The 27,523-nt window shown below is 42.1% G+C and overlaps 1 protein-coding gene across 1 annotated transcript; it reads right to left on the bottom strand.

Moving 5' to 3' along the window:
- LOC126284364 (uncharacterized) lies at window positions 1–17,917 on the bottom strand. The gene is made up of 2 exons (XM_049983236.1): window positions 17,381–17,917; window positions 1–168 (listed from the first exon to the last, which is right to left on the bottom strand). Exon 1 carries the CDS (start codon window positions 17,878–17,880, stop codon window positions 17,383–17,385), a length of 498 nt encoding a protein of 165 aa, XP_049839193.1. The 5' UTR covers window positions 17,881–17,917; the 3' UTR covers window positions 1–168; window positions 17,381–17,382.
- Window positions 17,918–27,523: the final 9,606 nt, after the last annotated feature.

The raw sequence follows: 27,523 nt of genomic DNA, 5'->3' as shown, positions 1-27,523 counted from the left end.
TATATTTTAAAATTTTTATTGGACCAAGGCAATTTTTAGTAAAATTCTTCTTTTATTTCTATATTTGTAACGTTATTTCTATGTTTGTACATTTCATATTGTCACCTTTTGTGTACTGGCTGTGTCTCTTGCTGTTGCTTCACAAATGTCAATTATGTGCCAGGTGTGCTGGAACAAACAGAATAAGAAATTAAATTGCAACAACAAAAACAGAGAAAATTAGTACATGTTCTTGTTTGAAGGATTTCTGTACAAGTATAAAGACATAAAATTATGAAAAAATAATACATACAAAATGACTAAGAGTACCTCAATATCATCCTAAACATGTGGGCAAAATTGTTCCTGGCTATAATAACTCTTAACAGGTACCTGGCTTTAGTTATTTCTCCACTTTTTCAGACACACAAGTGATGGAGAGGTAAAGGTTGTTGGTTAAGAGCTACATTGTTTTGGTTTGGCAAAATGGCACATTTTTGACGGAAACCTTAATTATTCAGGGCAGGAATATGGCAACAGAGAAAACTTACCCTGGCACAGGCAGGTGAAGTTACATGTTGCACACTGGGACACAGAACATTTTGGGGAGGAATGTGACAGATATGGAGACATAAGGAAGATGGTAGTTGGTGGGAGGGGGAGGACAGAATACAGTGAGACTACTGAGAAAACAATCTGCATTAGTGCCCATACAAGGGCAAGCAGAATATTTTTCAAATTAGCACTACTGGCACCAAAAATTTTTTTGTGTTGGCACACACTGCAGAATAGCATGTGCCAAGTGTAATCTTGATCTGTTGAATAATTTTGTTTCTACATACATTCTGTAACTGTTTATATGGCTTTTGAAACTTATGATGTTGGGCATGTTTCAAGAAATCTGATCCTCTATTGCCAAAGAGTTTAAAAATTGTGTGCTGAATTCAAACATGCCTTGCTTCTGCTGAATATGATTCACATTATTGATGTCCCATACTTGCAACCACAAATGAAAATATGAAAAAGTGCTCAATATGGTAATTGATGATCAAGTTGTATGAAATTTAGTGTATATGTAAAGAGAGAATATTGTACGAGGGTCAGTCAAAAAGTAATGCCTCCTATTTTTTGTTCTACATTTAATTGTCAGGAAATTTAAATGCAATTACATAGGTTGAAAACCACAACATTGAGGATCATTTTGTCATTTTTCAATGTAATCTCCGCCCATCTGTACAGTTTTGGTCCATCTTTGAACAAGGGCATGTATCCCAGCACGGTAAAAATCACTGCTCTGCTTCCTAAGCCATTGACGCACGGATGTTTTGACGGCCTCCTCATCTTCAAAATGAATCCCACGATGAGCTTCTTTTAGTGGCCCGAACAGATGGAAGTCTGATGGTGCCAGGTCAGGGCTGTATGGGGGATGAGGCAAAACTTCCCATCCAATTTTGACAATCTCGTCAGAGGTGTGACGACTGGTGTGTGGTCTTGCATTGTCATGCAAAAGAAGAACATCTGCCATTGATTTTGTTGGGCGAACTCGCTGAAGACGTGCTTTAAGTTTTTTGAGGGTTGTGACGTATTGAACAGAATTTATTGTGCATCCCTGCTCCAAAAAATCAACCAGAATCACACCCTCTGTATCCCAGAAAACTGTTGCCATAACTTTCCCTGCCGATCGCACAGTTTTGAATTTTTTCTTCCTCGGCGATCTTGTGTGACGCCACTCCATTGACTGCCTCTTTGATTCGGGTTCAAAAAATGCACCCATGTTTCGTCCCCGGTCACAATTTTTTTCAGAAACTCATCTCCCTCGAAACGGAAGCACTGCAAGTGTTGGGAGGCTATTGTTTTCCTTGCCTCTTTATTCTGATCGGTTAACATTCTTGGAACCCACCGTGCACAAACTTTTGAGTACCCCAATTGTTTAATAATCGTGATCACACTGCCTTTACTAAGAGAAATAATGCGACACACTTCATCTGCAGTCACCCGACGGTCACCATGAATGATGTCATCAACTTGCTGAATGTTGTGTGGAGTCACTGCACTCACCGGCTTGTCGCTCCGCTTTTCGTCAGTCAACGGTGTTTGCCCTTCAGCTTCCTTACAACGACGAACCCATCGTCTAACAGTGCTGACATCCACTGTCACAACACCATACACCTTCTTCAGTCTTTCATGAATGCGTATGGGCATTTCACCTTCTGCATTCAAGAATTCAATCACACAACGCTGTCTCAAACGAACATCGATGTCGGCCATCTTACAAACTTCTGCTGTGCTGCCACCTGTTGACACAGAAAGTTACTACTGCAGTGGATTGCAGAAGAAGGTTTGAGGAATGGCGCCAAATTCAAATGTTTCACTTAACTTAATTTTTTTAAGTAGAAAAAAAATGGGAGGCATTACTTTTTGACCGACCCTCGTACATTTTACATTAAGTAATAAAAATAAGAAAATTTTGAGGTAAGTAGGTGTCACACATACCAGATATTGATGGAAAACCAGTGTGTAAAATTATTTCTCAACAATATTAAGGCTATCCAACTAATTTTGTGCATTGACTTATTATTGTGGATAACCTGATACTGGAAGCAAAATAGTAATCAAAGCAGTGGATGGAAGTTGCTGGCCTTGTATGAAAGTCGATTTGCTGTGCCAGGAAGCTTATGCCTGCTGTTTTCTGAGGTGCAAATAATATTCTTGTTGTTGATTACATCACAAAGACTGAAACAATAACTGTCAAACACTGTGTAACTCTTCTGTGCCAAGTGAATGAAGAAATTCAGAAGAAGACATCTGGATTGTAGAAGGAAAAACAAAAAAAAAAAAATATTCAGAGCAATGCACATAGCTGCAAATACACTTTGATAATGGAAAACCTAATTGATCTGAAGAATGAATTGTCAGAACAGCAGTGATATTAATATTTCACAGTAAAGAACTTGTATTCATTACTTTGTATAGGGTGTTTGGATAGACCCATTATATACTTCTAGGATTTGTAGAGGGGAGTGAGTACATAGTATTTTGAATAGGAAGGGCAATTTGTCAACACTGTAATCTCATGTTTGACAAGTATCTCCATTTAATTTGTATTCAGAATTTTGTTTCAGAGGTCATGGGGTTCTGTCTCTATTTTAGGACACAATTTTTACTATTCAATTGCAGCTCAAATAACTGTCAATATAACAGAAACTGTCTAACATATGACAGCTGTTAGCACTCCACATTAGCAGGTTGTTATCTGTTGTGATAATTTGGAGAAGTGATTCATTACTACCTCTGGACCAACTGGAATGTATCATTGCTATGATACTTGAATTGTGCAGGCAATCATTAAAACAAAGGTGTTTTTTGTTATGGCTTCATTTTTTCCACAAAATTTCAATCACCAATTTTCTCCTCCAAATATGAAAATATTTTGATGGCATCCATCCATGTAGGGAAGAATGATAATCATAATAAAAGTAAGAGAAATTGGAGCTAACATGGAAAAATTTAAGTGTTTGTTTTTCCCATGTGCTGTTGGAGAGTAGAACAGTTGAGGAATAGTCCAGAAATTGTACAATGAACCCTTTGCCCAGCACTTAATTGTAAATTGCAATGCAGTCATGAAGGTGTAGACTAAAAAGAGATTTTTGAATTCTCTGTCACTGTCCCATACCTCTTATTCTAAGACACTGGACCCATTGACATCATACACTAATCAGTCATAACATTATGACCACCTACATAATAGCAGGTATGTCCACTTTTGGCACTGATAACAGCAGTAATGTGTCATGATATGAAAGCAATGAGGCCCTGGTAGATAGTTGGAGGGAGTTGGCACCATATTTGCACACACAGGTTACCTAATTTCCATAAATTCTGGGGCAAGTTGGGAGGCAAGCACATCAATTGGAACTTGCCACTGTGTTCCTCTAATCACTCTGTAAAACTCCTGGCCTTGTGACAGGCACATTACCTTACTGAAAAATGCCACTGCCATTGGGAAATTTGATCGTCATGAAAGGGTGTACATGGTCTGCAACCAGTGTATGATGCTCCTTGGACATCATGATATCTTGCACAAGCTCCACTCAACCCATGTATGCCCAATTGAATGTTCCCAAGGGCATGATGAAGCAGCCACCATCTTGTCTCTGTCCCACAGTACAGGTGTCAAGGATCTGTTTCCCTGGAAAATAACAGATTCATGCCCTCCCACTGTCATGATGAAGAAGGTATTGGGATTCATCATACCATGCAATGCTCTGTCACTGTATCAACATGTAGTGCCGATGGTCGTGTGCCCATTTCAGTTGACACACTTGTACTCTGCTCAGCTTAAAGTCTGATGATAGTTCTGCACAGTTCCCCACCTGTCTATTTTTACCAATCTGCCCAGTGTATGACATCTGACATCAGTAATGAAGGGTGGCCGCACAACTCCATGACATCGGGGCATTGTTTCAACTTAGTTTCGGCATGAGTTGAAGACACTGATTACACCACTCCTTGAACAACCAGTAAGTTGTGCACTTTCTGAAATGCTCAAGCCAAGCACAATCTGCCCTCAGACAAACTCAGATAGATTGTGCACCTTCCTCATTCTACACACGAACAGCACACTCACCAATACTACAAGCACTGTGCATGAGTCTGATTAGCAGTCATTTCTTGCAAGATGACACTACTATTATGTAGATGGGTTTATATTGATAGTAGGTCAGTGTACATAATGTTCTGGCTGATCAATGAATTTTAATGGAGCAACAAGATCACAGTAAACACCATGAAGCATTCTCCAAAAAGAGAATTGTTTGAAGAGAAGATTACTTCTACTTGTACAGGAAAAACAATGAACCAGCTATAAGTGCCTCCATGTGACAACTGGTATGCTCAAGATCCATTAAAATTTTTTTTTGGACAGTTTCTTTGTTAGCACACGATTCTAAGACTGCAGAGATTGCACTGTGTGCCAACTGTGTCAACATTCATTAAAAGTTATCCATGGTCGGTACAAAATTCAGCTGCACCAACCTCTGATAAAGTTAAACATGGGAGCTGATTGTGGCTGAAGTTGACCGAGGTCGAGGGCTCATTTATCTTGAATTGATGGCTGTTAAAATAAAGTAAACATGTATCATATTAAGATAGTTGTGCATTTTGACATTTTAGACAGCATATAAGATGACGAAATGTTATTTCTTGGTTGGCCGGGGTGGCCGACGGTTCTAGGCGCTACAGTCTGGAACCGTGCGACCACTACAGTCGCAGGTTCGAATCCTGCCTCGGGCATGGATGTGTGTGATGTCCTTAGGTTAGTTAGGTTTAAGTAGTTCTAAGTTTTAGGGGACTGATGACCTCAGATGTTACGTCCAATAGTGCTCAGGGCCATTTGAGCCATTTGTTGTTTCTTGACCATACAAACTGTCACTGCAACCGTATTGGTATACTTGTGACACAAGGAAGTCCTTTTGAAGAGTATGGGACAGGAAATCTGAAGAGAGATTCCGTCTTTCAGAAGAAAAGTGTGGGGGTTATTAGGTCAGATCAACCAGAGACTGGAATTTCCCACTTATCAGAGTAACCCTGTCTCACACAAGAACAGACTGCTAATGACAATAAAGGCATGTGCAGCTGGTGCATTAAATTTAGTTATTAATGGCACAGCTAATGTACATAGCAGAACAGTGCAAAGAATTATCAGTGATGTGTCAGAGAACATAGCAGCAACATCTCCTCAAAACATAAAGTTTCCTTCTCGAGCAGAATTATGCCCCTTTATAGGTGATTTCTGCATACTTGATGGGTTCTGTGGAGTCATTGGTACAGTAGATTTTACTCGCCTAAGGATTCATTCTTTTGGGGGATGTAATGCAGAACGTCCCTGCAAGCGAAATCCATACTTTTAATTTAGCTGCCAAACCATCAGTTACCACAATTTAATGAAATGGGATATCTACATCCATAGTGTGCAAGCTACCTGACTGTGTGTGGCGAAGGCTCAGGTGGCCTTGCTCTGTGAACCACACTACAATATTTCAAAACAGTTTGAAAATGGCTAAATACCAATAGGTCATTTACTAGGGTATAGTGGCTACATATGCAGACCATACCTATTGACACCACTTTCAAATCCACAAAGTGAATCACAACACCAACACAACAGTTATCATGTTAGAACAAGGGACACTGTGGAGAGACACTATGGTTTGTGAAAGAGGAGGTATCCCATTTTACCCATGTGAATGAGGTGCAGTCCATAAAAAATAATGGCAATTATAGTGAGTATAGCTATCTTGCATAATATTGCAAGAAATATGACCAAAGAAGAACACCAGAAGATCCACAAATTGCGCAGCTGCTGAGGCTGTTATGAAGTGAGAGAGGTCCCAACATTGACGATAATGAACCAATATCTTACTGTCAAAAAATGTATTGTGAGGACACCTTGTCAGGATGAGTAGTTCATCACACTATAATTAATGAACATCTTCACTGAGGTACCTATTACTTAATCCATATAAAAGACATAATTATTTTTTATTATTATTATCATGCACAAATAACAAAATACTGAAGCAGAAGCTGACTGCAAGTGTAAATTTCACAGTCAATAAATTTATTTATAATAATATAGGAAAAACTATTGAATAATTAAATTAGTCATAGTGATGAGAGATAAAAAGATGCTACATATTAACTGCATTTTTTTTCATTTCTAGAATTTGATTTTTTCTTTTAGTACAAAAGTTCATATTTTTTTAAATTCACATTTCATTCCAATGTTGTGATCTCAACGTGTGATGTTTTGATCTCATCATGTGTAGCTGCTGCTGGAGTATCTCTATTCCTTTTTGCAACACATTTTGCAGTGAAGATTATGATGATGATGATGATGATGATGATGATCCTTTCGGTTTGCGGGCATTCTTCACTGATTTCATCTGGATGGTGTTGCTTGTGGGAGGGGTTGTTCAGGGACTTCCATAACAGTATCTAGTGGATGAACATTTATCTGCTGCTTGAATTGATTTCTGTACCTGGATTGGGGATACTGCTGGCATTGACAACTGCTTTGTCTTCAAGCACATCTACATTCAAATACAGACAACACTGTATTGTGCATCTAAATCAAATGGGTTATAAAGCAGCTTCAATGAGGACCCAGCTATTTATAGCAGCTTTGACTTGTGTGGAATGTTTTCAATACTGCCTTCACCCCTTACTGCCTTGTACACTTCTACTGTCTCCTCCACAAGTCCTGCCGCAGCCTTCTCTTCATGTTTTTGTAACAGGTTTGTAGCATTTCTGGAGTTCTTTTCATTACACCTGAAATGAATTCATTTTGTAGCTGTTTTTATCATTTTTGTGATTTCTATATCTTGAATTGTTTTTTCAACCTGAATCTAAGCACATTTGAACATAGTGTTTTCATTTAGTTTAGTAACAGAAGATTATTACTTTAGGGATCAAAAAAAATGTAGAATGAAATATTCTCGGACTTCTTGCCGTGTCAAATCTTGGTAAAACCTCAAGCTTTCGACGATATTCACCACCATCGTCATCGTCAGGAAACTGACTGGCTAAACAGCAGCTGTGGTGGATCTTATGTAGCCCCATGACGGCTTGTGATTGGACGGCTCCTGATTGGACGGTGAATACGTCACGGTGTCGCAGATGTTGTCGACGCCTCCACTGGTGGCGCCATCGCTCCTGGAGTATCAAAGACCCGCGGCGAATCTCTCTGACGCTTCTCCATATCGATCGCTCGCTTCCATGCACCACTAAGATTATAACCATTGTCACGATTAAAATTGTTATCGCACATTCTAATTTCTATCGCCTCTTTAATTACCGAGTCCCAGTATGTGGAGGCCTGAGACAGAACTTTTGTTTCACCGAACAAAATTTTATGTTTGCTAGTGAGGCTATGCTCCGCAATTGCCGATTTTTCCAGCTCCCTATTTTTAATGTGACGTCGATGTTCTGTACAGCGATTGGAAATGGTCTGGACTGACTGACCGATGTAACTACTTCCACATTCACAAGGAATTTTGTAAATACCAGGAATCCTGAGACCGAGGCAGTCCTCCACAGGACGCAACATCCCCTTGATTTTTCCTTGGAAGTCGAAAGATCGGTCTTAAACCTCGTCTACGAAGGATCCTACCTATTTGAAATAGAACCGAAGAAAGGAAGAAACACGCTAGGTTGTTCATCATGCGAATAATTATTATTTTCACGTTTCTTTCTCTTGCAGAACGCTGACTTTACATCCCGTGAACCATAGCCGTTCCTACGAAACACGTATTTAAGGTGATTAATTTCAGAATTTAGATGGTCTTTGTCAGACACAGTTCTTGCTCTATATATCAATGTAGTTAGAGCGGCTTTCTTCTGAGCTGGATGATGGAAACTCTTTGCATCGAGATATAGATCTGTGTGCGTTGGTTTGCGGGGCACAGAGTGACCAAGCCGCCCATCTGCTTTTCTTTGCACCAGTACATCTAGAAACGGCAGTTTTCCCTCTCTCTCTATCTCGGCAGTGAACTGAATATTCGGGTGCACGCTATTCACATGTTCCAGAAAACTCTCGAGGGCTCCTGCGCCATGCGGCCAAACCAAAAACGTATCATCCACATAACGATAAAAAATAGATGGACGGAGTGGAGCCGAATTTAGTGCACGTTCCTGAAACTGTTCCTGGAAATAGTTAGCCAATACAGGGGATAACGGAGAACCCATGGCCATTCCATCCCTCATTTCATAAAATTTCCCGCCATGCAGAAAGTAGGTGGTCGTCATGACATGCCGAAACAACTGTACAGTTTCCGGAGGAAAGTGTTCTGTCAGAAGTTGCAATGTGTCCTCAATAGGAACCTTGGTAAAAAGCGAGAACACATCTAGGCTAACTAAAATATCATTTGGACCAACTCTAATCTGTTTGATTTTCTCAATAAACATTTGAGAGTTTTTGATGTGGTGTTCACAATGGCCAACTATGGGAGTCATTAAATTAGCCAAGAATTTCGCTATCCTGTATGTAGAAAATCCAATGGCACTAATGATGGATCTTAAAGAGACATTATCTTTATGGATCTTAGGTAATCTGTAAAGCCTTGGAGGCCTAGGGGCTCGAACTTTAAGATTTTTTATGACATCTTCTGGAAGACCAGAATTTTTCAAGAGCTCCGTTGTTTTTCTGCTATATGACAGAGTTGGGTCCCGTTTCAAACATTTATAAGTGCTATCCTCCAATAAAGATGCTATTTTGCTATGATAATCTTTAGCATCAAGAACCACTGTGGCCTTACTCTTATCTGCTGGCAGAACAACAAGATCTTCATCCCTCTGTAACGCACGGAGACCCTCTCTTTCTTCTCTACTAATATTAGATTTGGGAGGCTTGGCTGAGGCTAAAATGCGACTGGTGGTAAGACTTACCTCGTCAGCGTCGTCCTGTGAAAGATGTCGAACAACCTGTTCCACTCCACTAATAAAATCCACGATAGGAACAGTGCATGGTGTAGGAGCAAAATTCAGTCCTTTATTAAGGGCCGAAATAGTTCCTTCGTTCTTCGTTGGAATTCAGTGTTGTGTTGGCCCACCCTTAGCCTTGATGAAAGCTTCCAATCGCGCAAGCATACGTTCAATCAGGTGCTGGAAGGTTTCTTGGGGAATGGTAGCCCATTCGTCACGGAGTGCTGCACTGAGGAGAGCTATCGATGTCGGTCGGTGAGGACTGGTACGAAGTCGGCGTTCCAAAACATCCCAAAGGAGTTCTATAGGATTCAGGTCACGAAACTGTGCAGGCCAGTCCATTACAGGAATGTTATTGTCGTGTAACCACTCGGCCACAGGCCGCGCATTATGAGCAGGTGCTCCATTATGTTGAAATATGCAATCGCCAACCCCGAATTGCTCTTCAACAGTGGGAAGCAAGAAGGTGCTTAAAACATCAATTTAGGCCTGTACTGTGATAGTGCCTCGCAAAACAACGATAGGTGCAAGCCCCCTCCATGAAAAACACGACCACACCGTAACACCAGCTATTCCGAATTTTACTGTTAACATTACACATGCTGGCAGCTGACGTTCACCGGGAATTCGCCATACCCACACCCTGCCACCGGATCGCCACATTTTGTACCGAGATTCGTCACTCCACACAATTTTTTTTCCACTGTTCAATTCTCCAATGTTTACGCTCATTACACCAAGCGAGGCGCCATTTGGCATTTACCGGCGTGATGTGTGGCTTATGAGCAGCCGCTCGACCACGAAACCCTTCTCACCTCCCTCCTAACTGTCACAGTACTTGCAGTGGATCCTGATGCAGCCTGGAATTCCAGTGAGATGGTCTGGATAGATGCCTGCCTATTACACATTATGACCCTATTCAACTGTCGGCGGTCTCTGTCAGTCAACAGACGAGGTCGGCCTGTACGCTTTTGTGCTGTACGTGTCCCTTCACGTTTCCACTTCACTATCACATCGGAAACAGTTGACCTAGGGATGTTTAGGAGTGTGGAAATCTCACATACAGACGTATGACACAAGTGACACCCAATCACCTGACCACATTCAAAGTCCGTAAGTTCCGTGGAGCGCCCCATTCTGTTTTCTTGCGATGTCTAATGACTACTGGTGTCGCTCATATGGAGTACCTGGCAATAGGTGGCAGCACAATGCACCTAATATGGAAAACGTATGTTTTTGGGGGTGTCCCGATACTTTTGATCACATAGTGTATTTTGGTACTCGAAACTCACTCACTGAAACCTATGGATGAACAATGTATAGTCTACACATGATTAAGTTTCTCCGGAACCCTGAGAGCGTAAGGACTATCCTCATTTGTCCGGCTTTTTTCTTTACTGTCACTTCATTTCCAGAACAAATGGGAAACCGGCAGCAGAATGTAACTGCTCTTCTGCCATAGTTTTTTCAAAGTACATTGTAGTTAACAACAAATTTTAAAAGGATTAAGAGTACAATTTTTGATGAAGAATTTTAATGCACTCATTTGCTCTGTTAGATTTTTTTAGTCCGGTGAAGCTGCATTGTTTTGAGTATCCGAAATTGTGATCCCTGCTGTCCTAGTCTCTCCGTAAAAATAATTATTAAATAATAGCGTGTCTTTCCCAAACTTATATGCGAAAATTATTGGAGAGAGCATATCTGTATACTGATGGTTGGCTCTAGAGCGCGAAGTGATATTACACGAACTTCATGTTCAGTCTCGAAGTTTTGGCGTTTCGTCTATCGTAACGTGATCAAGAATGTTTTTAAACTATTTGCTCACACACTTTCGGTCCTGAATGCTTCTACAATTATTAAATTCTCTGGCTCAGGTGCCTAATATTAAATCTATATAGTAGGCGCAATGTATATTTACTTATAATTGTCCATATTTGAGCCTTATATTCATCTGACTGCGTTTTAAGGTCGTCTTCCTCCCTATGTGGAATCAGAAGTCATAGTCTCTTCAAATGGTTCAAATCACTCTGAGTACTATGCGACTTAACTTCTGAGGTCATCAGTCGCCTAGAACTTAGAACTAATTAAACCTAACTAACCTAATGACATTACACACATCCATGCCCGAAGCAGGATTCGAACCTGAGACCGTAGCGGTCGCTCGGTTCCAGACTGTAGCGCCTAGAACCGCACGGCCACTCCGTGCGGCCCTAGTTTTCTCACAGTATTTATAAATTCCAAAACTATGACTTTCAGTTACGCAAATATTAAAAATAAATAAAAGATTGCACTGTAAATTAGTCTTCAAGCCAATGTTCAGACTTCCTTACTTCCATATAACCAACTAAAACCTACGAATAAAAACGAATGTAGCTGATGTAATGAGTTTCAGATATATGCTTCAAATAAATATTACACTCATTAAGCCTCGTATTTCCCTACTTATCTTTTAAGCATTTCAATCAGTGTTAACTTTGCTTCGCGCAACAAAAACGTATTACGTCAGTCGTTCAGCTATACAAAGGCAAGACTGGCGTTACAGAGTTTCATTTTGTATCATGAATAGCAGCAATGACGTCCGGAGTCTCCATGGCGGCCGTCCAATAATGTCGCCACACATGCAGTCTGGTCGGGGTACTTTATCTCCCCCAGTGCCTCTGGATTCTGGATGGCGTCGCAAATATTCTCCCTAAAACATTTTTATGGCACAAGACAGGCCCCCTACTTGGGTGACTTCATCCGGTCGCTCAGCAGTGTTTTCCACACGTTCTCCTATCCTCATTGATTACACATAGGTGACAAAAGTCATCGGATAGCGAGGGATTTGCACTTATACAGATGGCGTCAGTATAGCTTACACAGGGTATAAAAGGGCATTGCATTGGCGAAGCTGTCATTTGTACTCACGTGATTCATGTGAAAAAGTTTCCGACGTCATTATGGCCGCTCGACGGGAATTAACAGTCTTTGAACGCGGAATCGTAGTTGGAGCTAGACACATAGGACATTATATTGACATTCGCAGTGTCAAGAGTGTGCCGAGAACACCAAATTTCAGGCATTATCGCTCACCTCGCACAACGCAGTGCCGACGGCCTTCACTTAACGACCGAGAGCAGCGGCGTTTGCGTTGAGTTGTCCGTGGTAACAGACAAGCAACACCACGCGAAATCACCGCAGAAATCAATGTGATACGTACGGCGAACGTATCCATTAAGACAGTGCGGCGAAATTTGGCATTAATGGGCTACGGCAGCGACGATCGACGCGAGTGCCTTTGCTAACAGCTCGACATCGCCTGCAGCACTTCTCCTGGACTCGTGACCGTATCAGTTGGCCCCTAGACGACTGGAAAACCAGGGCCTTGGCAGATGAAGTTTCATTTGGTAAGAAGTGATTATAGTGTTCGACTGTGGGGTTCGAGTGTGGTGCAAACCCCACGAAGCCATGGACCCATGTTGGCAACAAGGCACTGTGCAGTCTCGTGGTGGCTACATGACATGTGTTTATATGGATCATTTACTGGAAATGGTTATATTCGGCTACTTGGGGACCATATGCAGCCATTCTTAGACTTCATGTTTCCAGACAGCTATGGAATTTTTATGGCTGACAATGCACACAGTTGTTCACTATTGATTTGAAGAACATTCTGGACATTTCCAGTGAATATATTGGCCATTCAGATTGCCCGACATGAATCCCATCGAACATTTACGGACATAATCCGAGGAGTCAGTTGGTACACAATCCTGCACCGGCGATACTTTCGCAATTATGGACCACTATAGAGACCGCATGGCTCAATGTTTCTGCAGGGGACTTGTAATAACTTGTTAAGTTCATGCCACGTCGAGTTGCCGCACTTGTCGCAGATATACCATGACTTTTGTCACCTCAGTGTGTAAGACGAGTAGAATTAACGTACAAGGTGCAACGTGTTGGGTATGGACGCCAGCGGTTATTAGGGGTGGCACTGAGATCGCTGAAATAAAAGAGAAAGCGTAAATTGATGAAGGAGCGATTATAAGAAGAGAGGAAGACAGACATATCAAATTAACTAACAAGAAAACATCACCAATTTGACCTCTTATTTTAAGAAGAAAAGAGGCACACTTACAATATATCAGCCCCAGCTCTCGTTCCCTCTCGAAAATTTGGGCCAAAATTGTGGTAGTAAGCAGTTATGACCTTCTAAAAAGTACAGCTTTTAAACGGTGGTTGTCTGTCACTAGCTCTGGCCCACTGCAACCGCCTAATGCCTGTGCGCGTAGTACCACACAGTGGAATGTGTAAGAGCTTTGTGAAACACAGCTTAACGTTGGTAATATGCTTTGTTCACTAACCTGTAGCTACTGCCTGAAACTTCCTTAGTTTGGACACTTTCATTGTGCGACTCACAAATGCAGTGTAAGCGAATGAAACGAATTAGTGTGTCGTTAAAAAAGCAACATAACTCTATTTCAGTTAACATCGCTGCTGTGCCTTATTTTCTTTGGATTTTAAAGCTGGCACCGCTAAAGTGAAGTACGCTTACAGGAGATGTGCTATGCTACAGTGTCATTGGCATAGTTAAATTGTGAATCGAAAATAATCAACTTCATTTCTTAATAATTTTTCAGTTACTTAAGTTTATGAGAGGCAACCGGTGCGAGCGAATGTTAAAAAGGTGTACTTTCAGCTAATCACTGCGTGGTTTGAGAATTATGGCCCAAATTCCCGCTCGGCATCGATTACTGGGGTTGATATCTTGGAAGAGTACTTTTCTCTCCTTAAAATATCAGGACAATTTGGTGAGGTTTCCTTGCAAGTGACTTGAGGATTAGTGATCCAAATGATTATCGGAACTTTCTCAGTACAGGCGCTTGCTTATTTGATGTACTTTCGCAAGCAGTTTCATCAATAATTAAGAAAAACTACACTCATTTGCGAGACGTTATCCTTGCAGCTCAACATCTTCCTATAATTCGTCCTTAATGGATCAAACTTCTTTACTGTTTCCAGATATATTTATCTATCTGTGGATAATGACTGATCTTATTACTCGGTTTTCTTCTAACGGTTATTATGTTCATTTGGTTTTCCATACGATAAGTCTGGAAAATCTCTATACACTTCCAATAATTCTAAAATGAACGTGCGCTTATCCGAATTCAAAGCCATTCCACAATTCGATTTCCACAACGCAAGAAATCGCGGAAAACAAACTGTTTGGGATACGGAACTGTGCCGACAAAGATATACAGAATTAGGCAAAGAGTATAGGGTGCAGACAGTTTGTACAATAAAAATCTAATTTCGGCAGATTCGTTAACATACCGAGTGAAAAGGAACTCCACCGACAATCTCTTAGAGGTTGTCCTGGGGTACCTTCCGAGTATTTCAGTGTAAGTGATTCACGGCCTGCAGCACTAATAATGTAACTATGATTTACTCAGTTTGTTACCCAAATTACCATTTTTTGAGAAAATACTTTCACAACACTGAAAAAGTCTGTAATGTGTAAGCGCCGAAACGTACAGCACAAAACACAGGATTGGCATTTCTTTGTAAACAGCAGGTACCGTGAGCGAATGGAAACAATGCGGACAGCGCATACCGACGACATTCGCACTGCTGTGCACGGGTTTCAGTGCAATACACATACAAAGCTAAAAAGCATTTGCTGTTGGTTGTCATATTGCCATGCTACGACGCAATCCAGAGTTTGTCCTATACTTTTACCAATAGCCTGTATATGTAATCTCCAAAACGAACGACAAAAAACACAGGATTTGGTTTCCCGTGAGTGACTATGTACTGCTGAGGTGGTTAGCATCACTGAATTACTCTGTAACAAGCTGCCGGAGACCGTGGGTCTCTTATACGAGGATGCGTCAGTAAATAACTCGCAAACGCCAGAATACGGCAAATGATTTTAAATTTTGCGCTTATACCTATCTAGAAGGTGGCAGCACATGTAAAGTGGAAGACAGCCGCGGCCAACGATCAATGATCTGCAATTAGATCAAGGTAGCAGGTGCGCTGTGAGTTTGTTACCGGGAAGAACAACGCGACTTTTGTGAGCGGAGGGACTGTCCACAGAGCATGTCGGTAGCTAAATTCGTCCGGTGTACTATTACAACAGCATCTCTCAATTTTATTCAGCTGGATACAGGAATTCAACAAAGGAAAAAAAAAAATTACACACGAGGAGAGTCTAGGTAGCCCTGGTTATTCAGTGACGGCACATTGTTTCCCCGTCTGAGGGTATTTTGCTACTCCCACGACACATGGGTGTTGTGGGTTGCAGCAGTCTCAGGAACCAAATAAACTTGTTATATCACGACGGGTCACTCGTTAGAGGCGAACTCTGTGCTGCAGGCTTTTAACGCTTTGTCGAGCGATTGAATAAGTATTTAAGTTTACAAGGAGAGTGTGCTGAAAAAAAAAGATAAATTTCAGGCTGGTACAAGATGCTCTGACGTCTCCATCCCAATTTGCGACTTATTTATTGGTTGGTTCAAATGACTCTGAGCACTATGGGACTCAACTTCTGAGGTCGTTAGTCCCCTAGAACTTAGAACTAGTTAAACCTAACTAACCTAAGAACATCAAAGACATCCATGCCCGAGGCAGGATTCGAACCTTCGACCGTAGCGGTCTCGCGGCTCCGGACTGCAGCGCCGAGAATCGCACGGCCACTTTGGCCGGCACTTATTTATTGTCTCACCGCCGGACTAATGCAGGGTCAACCAGAAGTCCACAGACAAACTTTCAGAGATTGTTCAGGGATACTTCCGAAGTATTTTGGAATAAGGAATCCACGATCTCTGGTGGATCGTTACCGAGTTATAATATAATTATGATTTATTTGGTTTTGTTGCAGCAATCACCAATGTCTCTGTGAAAATACCTTCACGAGAATGAAACGTACATCACATAACACACGATACACAGCACTGAAATAACTTTCATATGCAAAAGTACTGCAGTGTGGTTGCCGTCGGAGCAGAAACAGCTCGGCGTAGGGTCGTTGTGCCGCTCTTCCAATACGTTCAGTGGATTCCTACAATATTTGCATATCGGACAACTCTTTATCGGCAAACATATCCACAGTACTGCTGTGTATAATTTTTAATAAGCAACCAACACTACCGAAAAACAAACCGAACGGTACTGAATGGAAACTTGAGCACAATGAGTTAAAGAGGGCATTACTGTTATAGACAACAGATACCGTGAGCGGATTACCAGCGCATACGTCGACATTTTCACTGTTGTTCACTATTTCAGTGCAATACAGTTACAAAGCTAACTGACGCAATGCAATAGCTCTGTAACGAGGTGCCAGAGACGGTGTAACCCTTATGTCAAAATACTTAGAAGATATATGGTGTCTTCTGTCGCAAATGTTCGACAGACCAGACACCCGTCAGACGTACACATTCTTGTAAGAGCGCTACGGCTCCTTGACCTTTATTTCAGTGCGGCTGCACTAATATCGTCCGAAGCCCTAGGGAAATTAGTAATTTGCTAGAAGAGATTAATGGACGAGGGACGCTGAATTGCAGCGTGCGATAAGTTAGAAATTTGAGTCGGTCATGGACCGCGTCCGGATGGCTGAAGCGGTTGAGACAACCGCTCTTGAGAAGCGGTAAATCCAGGTACAAGTCCTGGCTTAGCACAAATTTTCAACTCTCGCACGGCATTACCACAATGCCCTGTGTGGCTGAAAGTCACGAATTCCCACCCATCCTTCTCTTTCTTTCCCCATTCTCTGTTTTATACAAATGTAATCAGAAAGTGGAGTTGTGGTCCACCCTGCATATTGCACAGCATTCAGTCTAATCCACACACGGTCAGTAACTTCGCACAATACTAAATACTGCACAACGTTATCGTTAGTGTAGGGACAGCCTTAGCCTGAGCAGATACTCACCACTAGGGTTGTAAATCATCCTCAGATTCCTCAGACCGAGCTTCATGTATATAGCTCCGTCTGTCGGGGTTGGTTAACCACCACTCTGGTATGGAGGCACGCCTCGACGTGTCTGAGATGTCCGCATCATCAGGAGGTACCGGATACTCGCCGTCGGCGGGCTGTTCCAGTGGTGGCTCCGCTGGACGGATGTTGTCCTCATGATCGGGGCCGTAGACGAAATTCGTCTTCTTCAACAGCGGCTCCTCCACTTCATCCTTCGGATTTCCTGCAGCCTCTTGGTACGCCGCGAACTTGGCGCCTTCTGACCTGTCTGGTATGCCGACGTAGACGATTTCTCTGTTCACGCTCACGGGATCTCCGAGTTGGGAGAGGCCTGTCTCCCTCTCAAAGTCCTCGAAGGACCCTTGTCGGCTCTTGGTCCAAGGCAGGCGGAACTGATCGCTGGGGCCGATCGCACTAAGGCAGAGAGCGCAGACGAGTGCTACAGCCAGCTGCATGTCTAACACGTTGGCGAGTCTCGACTCACGGCAGAGGAGGAAACGCCTGGAACGGTGCCTCGCTGCAATCGACAGGGGAAGCTGCGGTTTCCTGGCCACAACCCACGCCGCCGATTGCGCACCATTTCCATGTCGACTTCTCTCCTCGAGAATTGATGTGGAAGGTTTCCTTTTTCTTGGTACCACGGCTAAATCACGATACACATTTCGTCATTAAAGAAACCGTACTGCATAAGTAACAAAGCACGAATTTACGGGACGGACTAAACACTGTCTGCGATGCGTGAAACATCTTGCATAGAAATTCTTCCAATCCATATGTGGCATACAGCAAACCAGTGCTTAACAGTATTGGTTAAAAACAGTCTTGGTTGATATTTTAGTTTTTTTTATTTTTCGACTACGCGTTTCACCTTGTTTAGGCATCTTCGGGTTATCTTAATTTGCTATTTCTTAGAAGGACCATTTAAGTCAGTGTAGCCAAAAGGCATCGTCGAATATATCAGGCCAACATCGCCTTCGTTAAACTCAGTAAAAACTGTTCTAGATGGATGCGAGTGACACCAAGACCTGCATAACGCGTTCCGGAGGAGCTCCTGTGAACGGGAGTACGTTATACAGGCCTTGGTATCACTCGCGCCTATGTAGAAAAGTTTTTACTGAGTTGAACGAAGGCGATGTTGGCCTGATATATTCGACGATGCCCTTTGGCTGTACGGACTAAAGGATCCTTCTAAGAAATATCAAATTAAGATAACCTGAAGATGCCTAAACAAGGTGAAACGCGTAGTTGAAAAATAAAAAAAACTAAAATTGCAACCAAGACTGTTTTTAACCATTACAAATCTTGCATAGACGCAAGATTTACGTTGTACCACTAAAGCAAAATTTCAGATCAACGTTAAAAAAACGAAGAAAGAGAAGTCTCTTCAGAAATCTTATGCTTGTCAGGTCAGTGGCTGATATAGAAAGACCTCAAGGAGGCGGCGCTAAAGATATCTTGAGCTACCTTTACTTTTATCATAATACAAAATAATCAAATCACATGCAAAGTTTAAGAAAGTTTAATTTAAACTGATTATACACATATACAAGACAATGCCATCTTATGATATAAAATAGTTACAATTATGGTTCTCTTCCTTAAATGCGGAATTCTATGCGTCCGTTCTTCCTGACAAATTGGTTAATTACATCGTCAATGCGACAATCAATTTCATGGTGAGTGTTCAACAGAGCTAAGCCATGAAGTTGATCCTCCTTCACTGCCAACCTCAGTCATGACTTTGTACGCCGCAATGTTGAAAAATTTCTTTCTACTCTAGCAATAGATGAAGGTAGACAAGCAAATATTTTGTACAGCGTGTGCAAAGTAGGATAGTCAGATCTAGGACAGATAACGCTTGCATAAGAGAATCACGATCATTAAGGGCGTTTATGGTCGTTTGCTTGTATTGAAGAATCTCTCCCATTAGTATATTTTTAATCACAAAGAGTGATTCTTCTTCAAAGAACGGCAGTTCAGTTAAGCACTGATTCAGTTTATGTGCCAGATGATTACCGTCGTGTTTCAGTAGTTGTGAGGGCAAAAGTATGTTAAATTTTAAATGATAAATATTTTCTTCACCAGAACGTTCTCTCATGCCATTCTTAACATGATCCAGCGTTAGAATAAAAACAGTTCTTTTCCAATACGTCATAGCAGCATTCTCGTAGATATATGTTAGCTATTTATGTGCCAGGTAGAAACGTGTAAAATACGATGACGCGGACGCGCGTGCTACATAAGAAATTTACAACTACTCGATAAGTCGATTCAGTCGAGTCGACTGACGAAAGAAACGAACGAATAGCGTGTGGGGTGACTGCCAGGGGTGGAGCGGGTGGCAATGGGGGTGGCACCGCAAAGGGGGGGGAGGGGGGGGGAGGGGCGGCACACGTTTCCGCCACTGGGTCAGGCACACATTCTTATCTTGGTCTTCGTGGCAGGATATACGCTATCTGATCAAAAGTATCCGGACACATAGTAGTGGTCATTAACATGAAATGTCCCCAGCCCTCGCCTTTATGACGGCTTGAACTCTGCTGGGGACAGTTTCAATGAGGTATCTGAACGCCTGTGGAGGAATGGTAGCCTATTCTTCCTCAAGAGGCGAAACCGGGGAAGTTGGTGATATTATACTTTGTAGTCTGGGGCGAAGTCGATGTCCCAACTCATCACAGACGTGTTTCATTAGGTTCAGATCGAGGCTGGGCAGTTGAGGCCATGTGAGGAATGTTATCTTCCACAAACCATTGCCTCACAGATGCTGTTTTATGACAGGGTGCGTTGTCACGCTGGTATCGTCGTCTCTAAAATGTTCCTCTGCTGTACGCAGTGCACAGTGCTGTAAAATGTATCTATACCGTCCGCATTTAGCGTTTCCTTAAGTGCAATAAGTGAACCGTGGGGTAAACACGAAAATAATTCCTAAGCTGTAACACAGTCTTCTCCATGCTTCACTGATGCAGCTAAACATATTGACATCGAACGTCCTGCAGGCATTCTTCAAACTTAAATGTTGTGACTGACAATTCGCAATTTTTCTCAAACACAACTGTTGTTGATGTAAGTTCACAAGGTTGATAAAAGAACAGCGAACGAAAGTTAACAATAACGATTCCAGTAAAAGTCTCCTAATTTAGGCAAACTAAAGTTCACTTCTAATTTTCCACTAAGGTTCGTGGTAACACACACACACACTAGTAACAGTACAATTCAGAGAAGAAGACGTAATCCTCAACGGTCGCAGTACACGAAGTCAGCATCTGGCGTGAACTGAACTTCTGGGCTGGTTACAGCCAGTCAGGTTTTGACGTAGTGATACTTCCTGCAGGCTGTGGCTCGAACTCCCCCTGCAGGAAGTAGTGCTCGGAATGTCTGTTTCCATTATGTTGTATGTAAATAGCCGGTGTTTACCATGGTGCTTTTGGTACGCCTTCGTCACAGACAACCTTGTCATCTGTGGTGTTAAGTGGGTTACCGGCTCTCAGGGGCTATCTTGGCTCCCGTATAACACTAAACACTTCCATGGGAAGTCTACAGGGTAACCACTCCAAATCACTCGTTATCAGTTATGAACTGTCCAGTAGCTCCGCTCTTTACATCACTTCAAGCGGCGCTTAGCATCGACTACAGAAAATGTGTGGCTTCTTTTTAACTACCTATAGACAGTCATTGTGCTAGCTGGACTACTGGCAGCACTTTGCAACTCATGGGTGCTTCCTGTCGCTAGTTTAATGCGAGTTTTTACAATCTTCATCTGCAATGCTCTATGGTTTCTGACTGACAGTACATGAGATTTGCCTTGTCTTTGTTTAGTTATGGTTGTTCCCTCGCGTGTCCACTTCACAATCTCATCACCAGCAGTCGACTTAGGCGACTTTAGAAGGGTTGAAATCTATATCATGGATCTGTTACTTAGGTCCACGCCCAAAGTCGACGGGCCCCCCTGGCCGACCTGTTTTGCTGTTACGCTTCCCTACTGATCACCTAATATTCCTCGCCGTCTTTTATACTCGGAGGTCACCATCTCCTGGCATCTAGTGGTCAGACCCGCATTACGTAGGGGTGCCTGAATACTTTTGATCAGATAGCTTATTATTGATGGTGCGTTTTCACGGCCCTTATTTTATGTCAATGCGTGACTGCAATAATGTTGCAGATGTGGACTATGACCACAATCTGTTGATTATGAACTGTAGATTTAAACTGAAGAAACAGCAAAAGGGTGGGAATTTAAGGAGATGGGACCTGGATAAACTGACGGAACCAAAGGTTGTACAGAGTTTCAGGGAGAGCATAAGGGGACAATTGACAGGAATGGGGGAAAGAAATACAGTAGAAGAAGAATGGGAAGCTTTGAGGGATGAAGTAGTAAAGGCAGCAGAGTATCAAGTAGGTAAAAAGACGAGGGCTAGTAGAAATCCTTGGGTAACAAGAAATATTGAATTTAATTGATGAAAGGAGAAAATATAAAAATGCAGAAAATGAAGCAGACAAAAGGGAATACAAACGTCTCAAAAATGAGATCGACAAGAAGTGCAAAATGGCTAAGCAGCGATGGCTAGAGGACTAATGTACGGATGTAGAGGCTTATCTCACAAGTGCTAAGATAGATACTGCCTACAGGATAATTAAAGAGACCTTTGGAGAAAAGAGAACCACTTGCATGAATATCAAGAGCTCAGATGGACACCCAGTTTTAAGCAGAGGAGGGAAAGCAGTAAGGTGGAAGGAGTATATAGAGGGTCTATACAAGGGCGATGTACTTCAGGACAATATTATGGAAATGGAAGAGGATGTAGATGAAGATGAAATGGGAGATACGATACTGCGTGAAGAGTTTGACAGAGCACTGAAAGATCTGAGTCGAAACAAGGCCCCCGGAGTAGACAACATTCCATTAGAACTACTGACAGCCATGGGAGAGCCAGCCCTGACAAAACTCTACCATCTGGTGAACAAGATGGATGAGACAGGCGAAATACCCTCAGACTTCAAGAAGAATATAATAATTCCAATCCCAAAGAAAGCAGGTGTTGACAGATGTGAAATTACCGAACTATCAGTTTAATAGGTGACGCTTACAAAATACTCACGTGAATTCTTTACAGATGAATGGAAAAACTGGTAGACGCCCACTTCGGAGAAGATCAGTTTGGATTCCGTAGAAATGTTGGAACATGTGAGGCAATACTGACCCTACGATTTATCTTAGAAGAAAGATTAAGAAAAGGCAAACCTATGTTTCTAGCATGTCTAGACTTAGAGAAAGCTTTTGAGAATGTTGACTGGAATACTCTCTTTCAAATTCTGAAGGTGGCAGGGGTAAAATACAGGGAGCGAAAGGCTATTTTCAATTTGTACCGAAACCAGATGGCAGGTAAAGGAGCCGAGGGGCATGAAATAGAAGCAGTGGTTGGGAAGGGAGTGAGACAGGGTTGTAGCCTATCCCCGATGTTATTCAATCTGTATATTGAACAAGCAGTAAAGGAAACAAAAGCAAAATTCAGAGTAGGAATTAAAATCCATGGAGAAACTTTGAGGTTCGCGGATGTCATTGTAATTCTGGCAGAGAGCAAAGGACCTGGAAGAGCAGTTGAACGGAATGGACAGTGTCTTTAAAGGAGAATATAAGATGAACATCAAAAAAAGCAAAACGAGGATAATGGAATGTAGTCGAATTAAATCACCAAGTATGGAGAATATTTCGTATCGCTGGCCATACCTACGTCTGGCATTACAAATTATTCCCTCTCTCTCTCTTCCTCTTTCCGACAACACTGCAATGTCAAGCCATGTAAGCCTGAGCAATGGAACAACATTATTTCGCTTCAGTTCGAAAGATGGCCCCCATTCGTGAGACACTCGATTTCTTTGTTGTCTGCATAGACTTACAAAAAATAAGTAGACCGCTTGCTGGAGCTAGTGCAGCGATCCCATATAGAAGCCCCATTTGCATGCTGACACTGTGTTATCACTTCGTAAGTTACGTGAAATGTCTGATAAAATTTTGCCCACCCAATGGTTTAACAGATGCAAGTGATGTTCATGAGGACTCTGTATGCCCGTTAGAAAAAAAATTGAAAATGAAATGGATAATTCGAGTTGTATTGGGGACTACAACTATTCAAGTCCAAAAACCGATAGAACTGTGGAAAGGAAGGGAGATAAAATTTAGTCATACAAAAATAAATTAAAGACTGAAAAATAAGCGTAAAAGCAGACGCAGAGGTTATGTCACAAAATGTTGTACAAGAACCGAGAGTGAAAATTTAGTGAACCATAAAAAATCGCATTATCTGCTACTTTGTAAGTTTCATGCAACTATCTTGCTCCATTTTCGCTCCTCATTGTCAGAAATTAACCCTACATTCTTGAATAAATATTTGTAAGCTCCAAACTTTTGATGCAGTCTTAATACAGAAGATTAGGAAACTACTCCCGTTTAAGACAGACTTAATTAGCCAGTGAGAGTTGTACAGTAAACATCAATTTACTTTGTTATTAAGTTTGCTCTTGTTGTCTCTCATTCCCTTCAAATCACAAGGCCACTGATCATATTCGTCCCTGGAAAACAACGGCTTCAATTGGGAAACAGCAGGCTGACTCCTCCGCTACGTCGTGGTAGGTTCTTGGTTGTCTACGGAAATGTAGAAGTGGTCACACAAGAAATCATGAATTTCATGGATATGATACGTACATCTACGACCATACATGTGTAGCATAGAAAGTAATACAAGGCTGAAATTTTCGCTGCTACTGTTGTAGCACATCTGCTGTAGTGAGGCACAATCATATTCTGTATAGGTTCTAAAGACTTGTTAACTTTTCTGATGCTCCAACACGTGTGTTTTCGTGTTCATGAGTAAAAACTTGCCAGTCGTTCTTTTTTTACCTTCCGTCCCCTCCCTCTCTGTGTACGGTACTTTTCAAGTCCCATAACCCTTTCACTCTACTGACGAAGCTTAAAAATATTTACATAAACACTTGATTGTTATTTCCTCTTACCTTAATGAATTCCACCAAAGTGCTGAAAATGACTAGTGCCAAGTGACATGTAGATGAGAAGTGCACTTTAAAGAGGTGCATCTAACTTATATGTGGACCGCCAGTAGCCAAAAACTGAAGAGGATCCCCAAGCTAGTTGTAACTGGTATACATTCGTTCATGTTGGTATTGATCTTACTATTTCCCGGGCGAAATGCATTTGCGATATATTCAAAATCGTCTTTCAACATTCTGGGAAAGTTACGTATCCATCATCAGTTCACGAGCTAAAGTTTCGTAAGCAGCGCTTCCTGAAAAAAGCCCCATTTCTGTTTTCCGCTCTTTCTTTCTAACATTTTTCCTTGTGGTCCGCAAAGGTGGAAGAGTCGCACACTGCCGCTAACTAACTTGCCTCTTTTTCGTAAACATACTGTGGTCCACTGTAGACACTTCTGGCAAGGAACTGTATTTCCACAACCATTCCAAGGCAATAGTGGCCCGCAGTGTTGCCGAACATGCGGTTGCAGTTCGTGTTGCTGTATAAGTGGCTAAATGCTATTTCCACGGCGCGTGTAAACGTATTTTTCACACGGGGGCGTCAAAGAGAATACTAGTATATCCAAAACAGGGCAAGATTAAAAAACTACAGATTTTATACAAGTGATTTGGTAAATTAGAAGGTATGCAATGCCCCAAAAATTAAGCACAGATTAGCATATCTACAAGATAATATTTTCTGTTTTTTCATAACTGCTACAGTTCCTCTACAGTATAAAATTTAATGTACTCGCAGCAGTCCGTCACGAGCATCTCTGGTCCGTAGACAAAAGGTGAACAGTTGTTGTGGTTAAATTATATAGCAGGAAGCAGGGGCTCCTTGTGAAATTTGATGATGTATGTATCTCGGTCAGGTATATTACGGCCATTTCCATACAGGGTGTTACAAAAAGGTACGGCCAAACTTTCAGGAAACATTCCTCACACACAAAGAAAGAAAATATGTTATGTGAACATGTGTCCGGAAACGCTTACTTTCCATGTTAGAGCTCATTTTATTACTTCTCTTCAAATCACATTAATCATGGAATGGAACGTACCAGCGTGACTTCAGACACTTTGTTACAGGAAATGTTCAAAATTTCCTCCGTTAGCGAGGATACATGCATCCACCCTCCGTCGCATGGAATCCCTGATACGCTGATGCAGCCCTGGGGAATGGTGTACTATATCACAGCCGTTCGCAATACGAGCACGAAGAGTCTTTACATATGGTACCGGGGTTGCGTAGACAAGAGCTTTCAAATGCTCCCATAAATGGGGGTCAGGAGAGCGTGGAGGCCATGGAATTGGTCCGCCTCTACCAATCCATCGGTCACCGAATCTGTTGTTGAGAAGCGAACGAACACTTCGACTGAAATATGCAGGAGCTCCATTGTGCATGAACCACATGTTGTGTCGTACTTGTAAAGGCACATGTTCAAGCAGCACAGGTAGAGTATCCCGTATGAAATCATGATAACGTGCTCCATTGAGCGTAGGTGGAAGAACATGGGCCCCAATCAAGACATCACCAACAATGCCTGCCCAAACGTTCACAGAAAATCTGTATTGATGACGTGATTGCACAATTGCGTGCGGATTCTCGTCAGCCCACATATGTTGATTGTGAAAATTTACAATTTGATCACGTTGGAATGAAACCTCATCCGAAAAGAGAACATTTGCACTGAAATGAGGATTGACACATTGTAGTGTACCCGTGGAGGCCAATCAGCTGCTGATAGTGCCTGCACACGCTGTACATGGTACGGAAACAACTGGTTCCCCCGTAGCACTCTCCATACAGTGGCGTGGTCAACGTTACCTTGTACAGGAGCAACTTCTCTGACGCTGACATTAGGGTTATCGTCAACTGCACGAAGAATTGCCTCGTCCACTGCAGGTGTCCTCGTCGTTCTAGGTCTTCCCCAGTCGCGAGTCATAGGCTGGAATGTTCCGTTCTCCTTAAGACGCCGATCAATTGCATCGAACTTCTTCCTGTCGGGACACCTTCGTTCTGGAAATCTGTCTCGATACAAACGTACCGCGCCACGGCTATTGCCCCGTTCTAAACCATACATCAAATGGGCATCTGCCAATTCCGCATTTGTAAACATTGCACTGACTGCAAAACCACGTTCATGATGAACACTAACCTGTAAATGCTACGTACTGATGTGCTGTAGAGCAATGAGTCGCATGTCAACACAAGCAGCGAAGTCAACATTACCTTCCTTCAATTGGGCCAACTGGCGGTGAATCGAGGAAGTACAGTACACACTGACGAAACTAAAATGAGCTCTAACATGGAAATTAAGCGTTTCCGGACACATATCTACATAACATCTTTTCTTTATTTGTGTGTGAGGAATGTTTCCTGAAAGTTTGACCGTACCTTTTCGTAACACCCTGTATATCGCTGGTGAGGAAGGAGTGACGTCTCCTGGCAACTGACGAACTTATCTCTTTCTGCAGCTTGATAAGAGCTGTCCGGGGAAACAACAGAGACAAGATTGGGGCTTCTGTTCTGATGATGTTACGCGTCCTCCTTGACTGCAAGGCACGCCGAAACTACCGCAGCTCAAGAAAACAGCATAATTTGCTGTGAACAGCAGGACTTTCGAATACAAAGGCCCTCGCAAAAACATGCATACAACTTTTTTGATGGTTGTAACACTAATATTAATTAAGGTACAGAAAAATTTCAAAATTCAATATAATATGAACAAATATTGAAAACATTCATATGTCAAAATGTTCAAATTGTTGGCTTTTGTGGTCTAGACTCTGACCGATGGAATTCAACAGGTTCCAAATCGTAGCAACTGTTAGTTTGGCACATTCGTTTTCAATGGCTGCTTTCAAGTCATTGATTGTAGCTGGTACTGCTGTGCAAACATTGTGCTTCACATGCCCCCATAGAAAAAAATCCATAGGGCTCAAATCTGGCGAGCGTGCAGGGTACTTGGCACTGCCTCTTCGTCCCATACATCTGTTCGATAGGTGTTCGTCAAGGTATGCCGTTACACCTGGATGGTAGTGAGGTTGTGCTCCGCGCTGGTGGAAATACGA

The sequence above is a fragment of the Schistocerca gregaria genome, chromosome 8, assembly GCF_023897955.1.
Source record: "Schistocerca gregaria isolate iqSchGreg1 chromosome 8, iqSchGreg1.2, whole genome shotgun sequence".
In the NCBI taxonomy this organism is placed as follows: domain Eukaryota; kingdom Metazoa; phylum Arthropoda; class Insecta; order Orthoptera; family Acrididae; genus Schistocerca; species Schistocerca gregaria.
This window is presented reverse-complemented; position numbering and strand designations above follow the sequence as displayed.

Bases quoted from the DNA above. Each gene is read 5' to 3' on its own strand.
- LOC126284364 (XM_049983236.1), bottom strand. From the start codon at position 17,880: ATGCAGCTGGCTGTAGCACTCGTCTGCGCTCTCTGCCTTAGTGCGATC.